The sequence below is a fragment of the Penaeus vannamei genome, chromosome 32 (assembly GCF_042767895.1).
Source record: "Penaeus vannamei isolate JL-2024 chromosome 32, ASM4276789v1, whole genome shotgun sequence".
NCBI lineage: Eukaryota > Metazoa > Arthropoda > Malacostraca > Decapoda > Penaeidae > Penaeus > Penaeus vannamei.
Genome location: NC_091580.1, coordinates 3,850,438 through 3,862,937, shown reverse-complemented (window position 1 = coordinate 3,862,937; position 12,500 = coordinate 3,850,438). Strand labels below are relative to the sequence as shown.

At 33.0% G+C, this 12,500-nt stretch overlaps 1 protein-coding gene across 1 annotated transcript; it reads right to left on the bottom strand.

Moving 5' to 3' along the window:
• Positions 1–7,228: 7,228 nt before the first annotated feature.
• LOC113824892 (uncharacterized) lies at positions 7,229–8,353 on the bottom strand. The gene is made up of 2 exons (XM_070144380.1): positions 8,203–8,353; positions 7,229–7,930 (listed from the first exon to the last, which is right to left on the bottom strand). Exons 1-2 carry the CDS (start codon positions 8,212–8,214, stop codon positions 7,328–7,330), a joined length of 615 nt encoding a protein of 204 aa, XP_070000481.1. The 5' UTR covers positions 8,215–8,353; the 3' UTR covers positions 7,229–7,327.
• Between the last annotated feature and the right edge of the window lie 4,147 nt (positions 8,354–12,500).

Sequence of the window (12,500 nt, the reverse complement as noted above, 5' to 3'; positions counted from 1 at the left end):
AGACTCAAAATAGACTTTAATTAATTCATCTGTTACATGCACTTCAGGTATACAAGTACAGTCTTCAGTACTTCAGAATTCAGCTCACAATGTCCAGTGTGTGAACCTTCACTTCCAACTCATGCATTCGAAACGCAGATTCATTATTCATGTCGACACGTGTTTCGGATGCGAGAGTCGAAACTGGTTCACAAATAAATAGATAAACATAAATATAACTCTTTGTTGTGATGTGGAGTTAGGTAAGAAGTGATGGGAACTGAAGAGTGATGCAGTCAGGATGAAAGCCTGTGTGTATGCATGCAAGTATGTCCCCAGGAATACGCTCTTATTTCGAAAGAACAAAAAGGCCTGAGAGTATATTCGTGGTGTGCCCTGTTGTACTGTCCTGTGAATAATGCACACAGCTTAGAGCAATTTCACTCTAAGGTAACGTAAAATCGATAGAATCTGATCATTCTCATACTCAGTTAAAAGGTTCTTGTGAACGTTCGAACGCCCAAGGATCACACAGGAACGAAAAATGTGGGATTCGACTGTTATTTTCATTAATGGCGCATACAAACTCTCAAACCCAGGGAAGGATACGTCATTCTAATTGCCTTTATGATTTATTAAATCACACCCTATGAGAAATATACAACTGTGAACTGCAGTATTCGACAAGGATAGCCAAGAACATCTCTGTCCAGGCAGGACTCAGGGGCGTAACTTCAAAAAATAAGGGGAGCGAAGGTGAGAAGAAACACGTGTTACACAAGGCAGCATGTCCATTTCTATAACATAGGTATATAGATTAGCTGAAAACCCGTTAATTACACGATGCAAATCTATTTTTAGCAACATGGTAGAATAGATTCTATACACAACACAGCCGGTTCTTGCACCTTAAGCACAGCAGATTGAGCTCACTCGTCCGATTTCGAGAACGGATGTATGATGATGGCTTAGATTGTGTCTGGATCGACCGGGACGTTCCGATGCCAAGGTCGCCCGGGTCTGTTCTGGCCTCTCATGGCAACTCCTCCGTTTTGTCCTCAAGGATAAGCCGCTTCTCGGTGCCACGCCCTCAAGGCCCGTCTAATCAAGCAGCTATACACATCCACGACCGTCTGCGGGATTTAAGGACAACCTTACCGTTAAGCTTTTTAATTGGGTACTTTTTGGCGGGGTTATTTTGATGGGGATCTTCGCCATTTTGGGATACTGTGATGGTGGGCTTGGATGAGGACGAAGAGCTTCTCGAATTGATGTCTGATGCTTCGATGGTACAGCTTCGTCAACATTCTGATGGAGATATAACACGTCGAGAGAAAGACAGGTGTAATGAACTCGCTCTCTTCAGACTGTGATGATAAGCACTAATTGGAAAATGAGTATGTTCTATTGTCATTTTTTTGAGACTGCACTTGATTATTATCAACACACACACACACACCACCTCATTAGTTATTACCTCAGCCTGGATTGAAATAAATAAAACTATCCCGGTAAACAACTGTCACATATCCAATTGTATCATATCCAAAACACAATAACTACTGATCATGATGAAGGGAAATACTGCAAATAATACAGAACCAATTTTTTTTTCTCTATAGAATGCATGTCCTTACAGAAAAAAGAACATACTAATGTGAGCTCTCTTTCACTCGTCCCAGTAGTTCAAGGCTATTAATTATTAATATGATGCAATTGGATATGTGACAATTGTTTACTGGGATAGTTTAATTAATTATTAATACCGTTAAGCTTTTTAATTGGGTACTTTTTGGAGGGGATATTCTGATGGGGATCTTCGCCATTTTAGGATACTGTGATCGAGGGTTTGGAACCATATTTTTCTCTGTAGAATGCATGTCCTTACAAAAAAAAGGAACATACTAATGTGAGCTCTCTTTCACTCGTCCCACTGGTTCAAGGCTAACTAGCATTCATGAACACAGTCAAGTACATTCTCTTTTTCAGTAGATTTCCCATCATCTGCAGGTCTGGATGTCGACTCAGTATATAATAAAACATCATATTACGCCTTATTTGAATTTTAATAGATTTCATGAATGCAGGCTAGTACATGATCTTTTTTTCTTTATATATTTCATATCATCTGCAGATTTTAATGTCATAAAAGGTATGATAATATGGTCATATTCATGAAACGAATTTTACTATACTTTACAAAAACATGAACATTTTGTCTTATTTCTTTAAAGATTCTAATTATACTTAATAGACCAAGCCGATGACATTCCTTTTTAATATATTTTCCACCATTTATAAGATCACAATGTCCTCAATATCATTAAAAAAACAATATCGTCTTATTCTTTAAACAAAATTAACTTGACTTAATGAATCCAGGTCTATTTGTCCTCTTGATAAAATATTAATATATTACGCTTTATTCTGCAGACAACGTTAACCAGACCTTTTTTTTTTTTTTTTGTATATTTCCCATCACTTTCAGGTCTGAATGGCCTTTATATATTTGATAAAACATCCAATTATATCTTATTTTTCGCGATTTAAAATTATATTCACGATCCTTAGCCAGTACGTCCTTATAACCTACTTCATATTTCACATCATTTCCACATCCAAACATTCTCTCAACATTAAAGAAGACATTGAGATACAACATCTTATTCACCGGACAAATACGTTTTTGTAATGATGTTTTTAACTGTTTTATATGATAATGGGTCTGCCTTGTTTGTGTCCCAGTTTAAGCAATGTCAGAAAGAGTTGTTTTTTGTGTATATTGTTTTCTCAATTTCTACTTTTTTTATATAAGAAAGGGCTGGTTCTTTTTATGTGGTTGACCTACTGACGGATACGTGCAAGAAAGACTGGTATTGTGTGAATATATTGATAATAAAAAAAGGATGATGATGATGATAATGATGTGCATTATTCAAATCAACATCGAACAGTAGACACTCAGTAGTCACTGAAAATAGATTTATTGATAATAATAATTATAATGATATTTATGATTATGATGATGATAATGATAGAAATGATAATGGTAATTATAATAATGAAATTAGGCTATTAGATCACTAGATAATGATAGTAATGCTATTGATAATAATAAAACAATGATAATGATATCAATGCCGATATAATAACAATGACAATAATAAGAATGGCAAGAATAATAATAATAAGGAGGAGGAGGAGGAGGATTATACCAACAGCAATAATGGCAATAATAGTTACGACAATAACAATGATGACTACTATAATAATGAGGATAATAATGATAATGATGATGATAATAATAATAATAATAATAATAATAATAATAATGACAATGATAATAGCAATAACAATAATAATAATTATTATAATAATAACGATAATAATAATAATAATAATAATGATAATAAAAATTATTATGATAATGATAATAATGATAATAATAATAATAATAATATGATAATAATAATAATGATAATAATAATAATAAAAGTGATAATAGCAATAACAATAATGATGATGATGATGATGATATTAATAGTAATAGTAATAATAAAGATAATAATAATAATAATAATAATAATAATGATAATAATGATAATAGCAACACCGACAATAATAATGATAATGATAATAATGACAATGATAATAATAATAATATTGGTAATAATAATAATAATAATAATAATAATAATAATAATAATAATAATAATAATAATAATAATAATAATAATAATAATGATAATAATAATAATAATAAAAACAATAATAATAATAACAGTAATAATAACAATAAATTAATATTCATTATAATAGTAGTACTAATAACAATAATAATAATGTTAATGATAACAATAATCATTAAAATAATAATAATATTAATAATAACGATAATAACATTAATGCTATTGACAATATTAATGATAATAATGATAATGGTGATGATAATAATAACAGTGATAATGATTGTAGTATAAGAAATGACGATAATAATACATGCAATGGTAATAACAACAACAAACATCAACAATAATGATAATAATAATAATAATAATAATAATAAATTCTATGCGAGTAATGATAATGATTGGAGTATGGTAGTAATAACTATATTCATAGCAAAAATGATTATAGTAATAATAATGATAATGTTGATAATTATAAACATAATCCCAACAGTAATGATGTCAATAAGAAGTATTAAGATATGAATGTGAAGTCTGGGGGATTAACAATGATAACAAAAAACAACACCAGTAATAACAGACAATGATAACAACAGTTTCATTCACGGGCTTATCAAAAAGATATATTCCGCCGGTTTGTTAGAATTGTACGAGGCCCAATCCAAAGAATATTCGTATATATGCATAAATAAAGAAATAAATGCATATTTATGTCTATGCATATCAACCCGGCAAATAGATGGTTAATGTATATCTATCAGATATATAGATAGATATGCCTACATTTCTGTATCTGTATTTGTGAATATTCACTGGGTCGGGCCAGGCACAATTTTAACAAACCGGCTGGTTAGCGATAACAATCAATAAGTAACTGTGATATGTCCGTAGAGGAATATACACTCTCACCCAGTGCGGTAGGGTTGTTAGTTCATTTCCACTCCGAATTTTACCCCAACATGCGGATGCCAGTACTCAACCACAACTGATAACAATAAGGTGGTTATGATGCTCTGATAATTTCCAGTTGTAGTAACGATGATGGTGAGGATTAAATATATAATTCTGTTGATAATGATGATAATAAAAATAAAAGTAGTATCTATATACCTAGTATTGTCAGTAACATCTTTATCAAAATTTTATCAGTGGTAATAATGATGATAATGATGGTAATGATTATAACATCAAAATGAAACTGATAATAATAAAACAATGATAGCCACAGAATTAGTAGTTCTAATAGTCGTTATTGTCACTATAATGAACAATAAATTACGCTAAATAACCTAATTGATATATTACGACTTAAACAAATTTAGGAGACCACATCACATCTCTAAAAAAAAATCAACAAATGTGATTTAGACAAAAAAAAATAAAAATAAAATAAAAAATAAAATAATAGCAGTAAAATGATGTACTCTCCCGACTTTGAAACAACCTTGAGACACATTTTTCTCTACATTTTTTTTTATTGAAAGACGAATCCAAAAGGAGTGAAAGGAACCACTGTCACAGGGCTACTGGCTTTTATTACCCCAATTCCAAGCTGATCGGTTGACCACGAAATACTGATGACCTCAGTTTACCTCGCACGTTGGTAACAAATGGAAGGGAACGGTTTTTGTTTGTTTAATACTGATTGAAAGGAGGTTGATGGTGATGGTTGATAATTTTACTTTGTATATATATATATATATATATATATATATATATATATATATATATATATATATATATATATATATATATATATGTGTGTGTGTGTGTGTGTGTGTGTGTATATATATATATTTATATATATATATATATATATATATATATATATATATATATATATATATATATACATATATATATATATATATATATATATATATATATATATATATATATATATATATACATATACACACACACACATACACACACACACACACACACACACACACACACATATGTATGTATATATATATATATATATATATATATATATATATATATATATATATATATATATATATATATATTAAGTAACGAGACTAATTCACGTCATTAAAAAAATATCTCCTACTCTCTCTTTCTCTCTGTCTGTTTGTCTGTCTGTCTTTCTGCCTTTATATTTATCAATATATACATCTTTATCTTTTGCATGTTCTCTCCCAACATCTCTGTTTATCTCTATCTATTTTTCTATATATCTATTTCCTTTTTCCCCTCCCCCTTCTCTCTCTCTTTATATATATATATATATATATATATATATATATATATATATATATATATATATATATATATATATGTATATATATATCCATATGCCTATCACTATCTCCCCTTCCTCTTCTCTTTTTCTATCTCCCCACCTTCCCTCCCTTCTTTGTATGCATTTATGGTATATCCACCTTTTTCACAATCTGTAAATTGGTTTTAACAATACTAAAAACAAAAAGTGTACGTATATATATATATATATATATATATATATATATATATATATATATATATATATATATATATATATATATATATATATTGTATCAACTCCCTTTTCTTTTTTCATTCTTTAATTCTGCTCTATAAAAAAAGAGGAACAGCAACACAAACTTCCTCGTCAAGTTGTTGACCTTGACATTTGAACGACCACTTCCCCTCCCCCCCTTTCTCCCCTCACCCCCCCCCCCCCAATCCCGAGGCACACCTTGTTCACGACACTGTTGAAATGAAGTTCTCGTTTTCCTGAACTGGATTTAGTCGAGTCGTAATTACCGCTTGTGAAAGATTGGTTGGATTTCCTGTAATGCCTGAGGATGGAGGGAGGGGAGAGGGGTGGGGGCTGTGGGGGGGGAGGGTAAGGGGTTTCAGCTGAGAAGGGGAAAGGAGGAGGGGGAGGATTTTCCGTTGTGGGGGGAGGGGGACGGGGTAGTTTTCGTTGAGGGGGGAAAGGGACGGTAGTTTTGGGGGGGAGGGTAAGGGGTTTCTGCTGAGAGGGGGAAAGGGGGAGGGGGAGGAGTATCTATTGTCGGAGGGAGGGGAAGGGGGTAGTTTTCGTTGAGCGGGAAAGGGAGGGTAGTAGAAAATGAGGACATTGATTACTGTAATGGTTGTTAGAGCTCCGAGTCCTTTTCTTTCTGTGTGGTTTTATTTTATGGTTAGAGCGACTGTCTCTTAGTCTATGGTAGGAATAAAAGGTAGGTTTTGATGATCGATGTTCATATTACATCTCCATGGCTTTTTAATTTATTCCTCCACCTGTATGAGTTTTTATTTCGTCTCATTTCGCCAGATAAATGCGTGAATATTAGATACCCATGAGCGAGTTCCCTTCGCACGACAGCGTTTATCGTACCAGTTTTTGTGTCGCGGTAACCCTGAGATAATCGATTCATGTTTTTATCAATGTGCCGTTACATGGGTGTTGGTCAATTTCACTTGCGTTCCCCGTTACAATCCGGTCGTAAAAACAGCCGTCCGTTTTGTAAAAGGTGATGTGTACCGGGCAGTATGTGTCGGTGTAGGTTTGTGTAATAAAGCTCATTGTTTATAAAACACCAATATACAAAATTATTATTTTTTATTGGAACATTCGGAATTAAATGCAAATACTTTATAAAAACTGGAATATACACACATTTACACACAGGAAGCTGACAGCTTTACTGGGCAGTCAGGGAAGACACGAAGCCGAGCGCCGTTCTCTCCAGGTTGAGGGTGGCGGGGTAGTCGAAGCGGTGGGGGGCGGGGGTCGGCTCCTGGAACAGAGCGGGGGCGGCGGTGGGGACGAGGGGGGGGGGGGCGGCGCGGGCGGGCTGGGGGCGGAAGGCGGGCTGGGGAGGAGGGGGAGGGGCAGGGACCACGGGCCTGGGGGGAGGAGCAACGGGCCTCGGGGCAGCAGGTCTGGGGGCAGCTCTCGGGGCGGACGTCTGGGGTCCGGTCGGGGTGTGAGCCCTCAGGTTGCCAAGGCCTTCCTGATTGAGGCCCTCGACGCCGAGGACTTCGTAGCCGACGCCCTCTCCGGCTCTCCACAGGACCTTGACGGGGCTGCCGTCGTCCTGCACGTAGGAGTAGAAGCCGTAGAGGAGGCCGTCCTGGCCGAACTTCTGTCCGGATGCTGTGCCGTCTTCCTGAAGGAGTTGGTGACCGAACTGATTGCCGTCCTGGAAGGACTCGAATGAGAGAATCTTGGTGAAGGTATTGTCAGGGCCCAGGCCTCGCTGGGGCATGGCGAAGGCCACTCCGAGGAGGGCACCGATCACGACCTGGCGGGGGAAAGAAAGAGCCATGAGGGCGGTGGTCGTAAGAAATCTCGTGACACTCATACTTGCACAAGTTTTAGCCGCTTTTGTAAAAAAGAAATATTACAAAGCGAACCCAAGATAATGAGGAGTGAAGCATATATATACATACATACATATATATATATATATATATATATATATATATATATATATATATATATATATATATATATATATATATATATATATATATATGTATATACTCCTACATATAACACCGTAGAAGAACTTACAAGCTGTCTCATTCTGGCTTTACTTCGGCTGTTCCAATCCAACTGCTGATCCCGGCCTGTGTCCCCCCATTTATACCGGCGGCGCGGGTGACGTCATGGCCAACGAGTTTCCCAAGGATGCCATGACCCTTCAGGAGGCAGGATTAATTCAACTGCCGCGTCTGAGAGGAACTGGATCGAGAAAGTAAAGCGAACGGATCGTGGGACAAAGGTGTGTGCATGCGGTGTGTGTGTGTATATGTATATTTGTGTGTGTGTGAGTATAGATGTATGTATGTATATTTGTATGTGTGAGGGAGTGTGTGTGTGTGTAAGTATATATGTAACTATATATATATATATATATATATATATATATATATATATATGTATATATATATATACACACACATATATGAATACATACATATATATATATATTTATATATATATATATATATATATATATATATATATATATATATATGTATTCGTGTATGTATGTATGTATATATCATATTAGACTATATAGATAGATAGAGAGAGAGAGAGAGAGAGAGAGAGAGATAGCTATATATATGTGTAAATATATATATATATATGTATATATATACATATATATATATATATACATTTACATATACATATATATATACATACATACATACATACATATATATATATATAAATATATATATATATATATATATATATATATATATAATATGATATAATATATACATACATACATACATGAATACATATATATATATATATATATATATATATATATATGTATGTATGTATATATATATATATACATACATATATATATATATATATATATATATATATATATATATATATATATATATATATTATATATATACATATGTACATGCATACACACACACACACATACATACATATATACACACACATATGTATATATATATATATATATATATATATATATATATATATATATATATATATATATATATATACATATATATGTATGTATGTATTTATGTGTGTGTGTGTATATATATATATATATATATATCTGGATGTATAGATATAGTATATATATATATATATATATATATACACACATAAATACGGATATATATATATATATATATATATATATATATGTATATATATGTATATATATACATATATATATATATATATATATATATATATGTATATATATATATATATATGTATATATATATATGTATATATATATGTATATATATACATATATATATATATATATATATATATGTATATACATATATATATACATATATACATATATACATATATATATATATATATATATATATATATATATATATATATATATATATATATATATACATATGTATTTATGTGTGTGTATATATATATATATATATACATATATATATATATATATATATATATATATATATATATATATATATGTATATATATATATATGTATGTATGTATGTATGTATGTATGTATGTATATACATATGTCAACGAAAGGTAAAAAAGAAAAGAAAAATATATACATATATCTGTGTGTGATAAGAATGATGGTACGAATACCTAGGTATCATCTAATTAGTGTCTCATCATAACATTTGTTAATATTACCAACAGTGTTTATGTAACTTTATGTAAGTACACACCATCATCCAATGAACGCCATGACTATCGTTAAATTCGTTTTTTCTCTCTTTCGTTCTCTCTTTCCACATTCGTTACTGTTACTATCACCGTGTTATACATTTCCTTTTTTAGTCGAAGGTCACTACTGTAATCACAAACCCCAAGGTCCACGAGCCATAACTCTGTACTGGGAGGCGCCCATATCCATCCTATGCCCCTTATCATAGCGTGTTGGGAGTCCTGGAGCAATCCTATGCCTCCTATTCCTTCCTGGTGGAGGTAGGATGCCGTGCGCGCGTCCTGGGGTGTCTGTGGGAAGCTCTCTAGGACGCGGAGACGAGACTGGCGAACAGGAAGTCATGGCAAACGAGAAGAGAGAGAGAAAAAAGGAGAAAAGTAAAGATGCTCGGAATATGAGAGACAGATCGGATGGCGGTCGTCGCATAGGTTGAGTTGGATATAGATACGTATATAAATAAACACACATAGAGCACATATACATATAAATACACACATAGAGTACGCATACATATAAACAAACACATAGAGCACACATTCATATAAACACAAACATACAAATACACATTCACACGTAGAAACTAAAACATAAACACACACAAATACACAAACTGACAGACATGCAAACACACACACATACACATATACATACACACACACACACATACACATATACATACACACACACACACACACATATACACATCACATCATGTCGCATCATATGAGACCTTTTCTAAACCTCGTCCTCAAAATCACCCTCTCGCCTACACCTTAAGAGTCAAGGCTTTGAGGTTAACCTTAAGCTCCGAACTCCACCTCAGTTTAACGGTCAAGGGAACGCTGGATCAAATAAATATTATATATCAACTGAATAATTTCATTTAGCGGCGACAGCAATTTAAAAAGATATATATATATATATAATATTTCAACTCAATACTTTCATTTAACGGCGACAGCAATTTAAAAAATATATATAATATCTCAACTCAATACTTTCATTTAACGGCGACAGCAATTTGAAAAAAAAAGAACCAATGGGTATTTAGTGACTGTTCATTTAAAAGATCATTACCATTTCACAAGAAAACCACTTACTTTTACACCAACACCACTAAAACACCGCTACCAGATTTCTTTCTTCTGTATCAGCGCGTGACAGTGTTATTTACGGTAAAGCAAGTGTGTGCTGACCCATGCAGTGATTTAGTGACTGTCTACAATTTAGTAAACAATGGAACACTTTCTGTTTGTTGTAATTGACAGCTAATTTATATCCCCATTTATTTATTAGTCATTTCAGTTTCTTTTTTCTGGTTCTACTGATCATGTATAACAATGACAATTAAGGTGCAAACGTATATAAGAAGTATGAAATGACAAGTTGACACTGACAAGGTTAGCTGTGTATTTCAGTTTGTTTTGCAGTTAAAACATTTTAAGTTTAAACAATAAAAAACAATGGTACAAAAAATTAAGAGAGAAGGTTTGATAAGTAATAGATGACAGCTCTGAGTGAAGGCATTTCTCAGACTTTTAAAATCCCAAAATAATTTTTTTTTTTAATACGCATTTTAAATACTGGGCATTTTACACGTTGTAAAATACGGTGTATCTAATTTTGTGTCTATCTATCCATCTGTCTCTCTATATCACCATTTGTCTGTCTGTCTATCTATCTATCGATCTATTTACATCTATAACTATATATCTCTATCTATGTCTCTCTCTCTCTGTCTCTGTCTGTCTCTGTCTCTGTCTCTGTCTCTGTCTCTCTCTCTCTCTCTCTCTCTCTCTCTCTCTCTCTCTCTCTCTCTCTCTCTCTCTCTCTCTCTCTCTCTCTCTCTCTCTCTCTCTCTCTCTCTCTCTCTCTCTCTCTCTCTCTCTCTCTCTTTATATATATATATATATATATATATATATATATATATATATATATATATATATATATATATATATATACACACACACACATTAACAAATTCATAAAATCATATATAGAGAGAGATAAATAAACCATAGATACAGAGATGGAGATAAATACAGATACAGATAGATCTGTGAATAGACACACACATGCACCTACAACTCTCCATCCACCATCAACCCACAGCTGACTCCGAGTTGAGAGCACAATGTCCGTCTTGTCTCGTTGACCAGCCTACATACTGACCTTGACTCTCCGGGGTGAAAGTGGCTCGCAGGAGAGTTGTTAAGCTGAAATTCCCTTACTGGACTTACCTTTTAATCAGGGGATGTGTAGCGGAAGAGTTTTTTTTTCTTTTTTGTCTGTCTGTCTTTTTTTTTGGCCTTCCATTTTTTTTTTTTGGGGGGGGAGGGGTTCTATATTATTTTCTTTTGGTCTTTCCATTTTGTATTTTAGTTTATTTCTTTTCATTTGGTTTCTCTTTTTTTTTCTTTTAGTAACTCCCTTATTTCTTTTTCTTTTTTTTTGGGGGGGGGGGGGTGATAAGTGGGGGGAGGCAAGTGCTTAAGACGTGTTTTGTATGTATGTATATATTGTTTTAGGTAGGAATTTCTCAATATTAAGCACGTTTTGAATATCATAAAATGGCTATTTTACAAAAAGTTCCCTCTTTCCTTTTCTTATTCCATTTTTTTTCTTAACT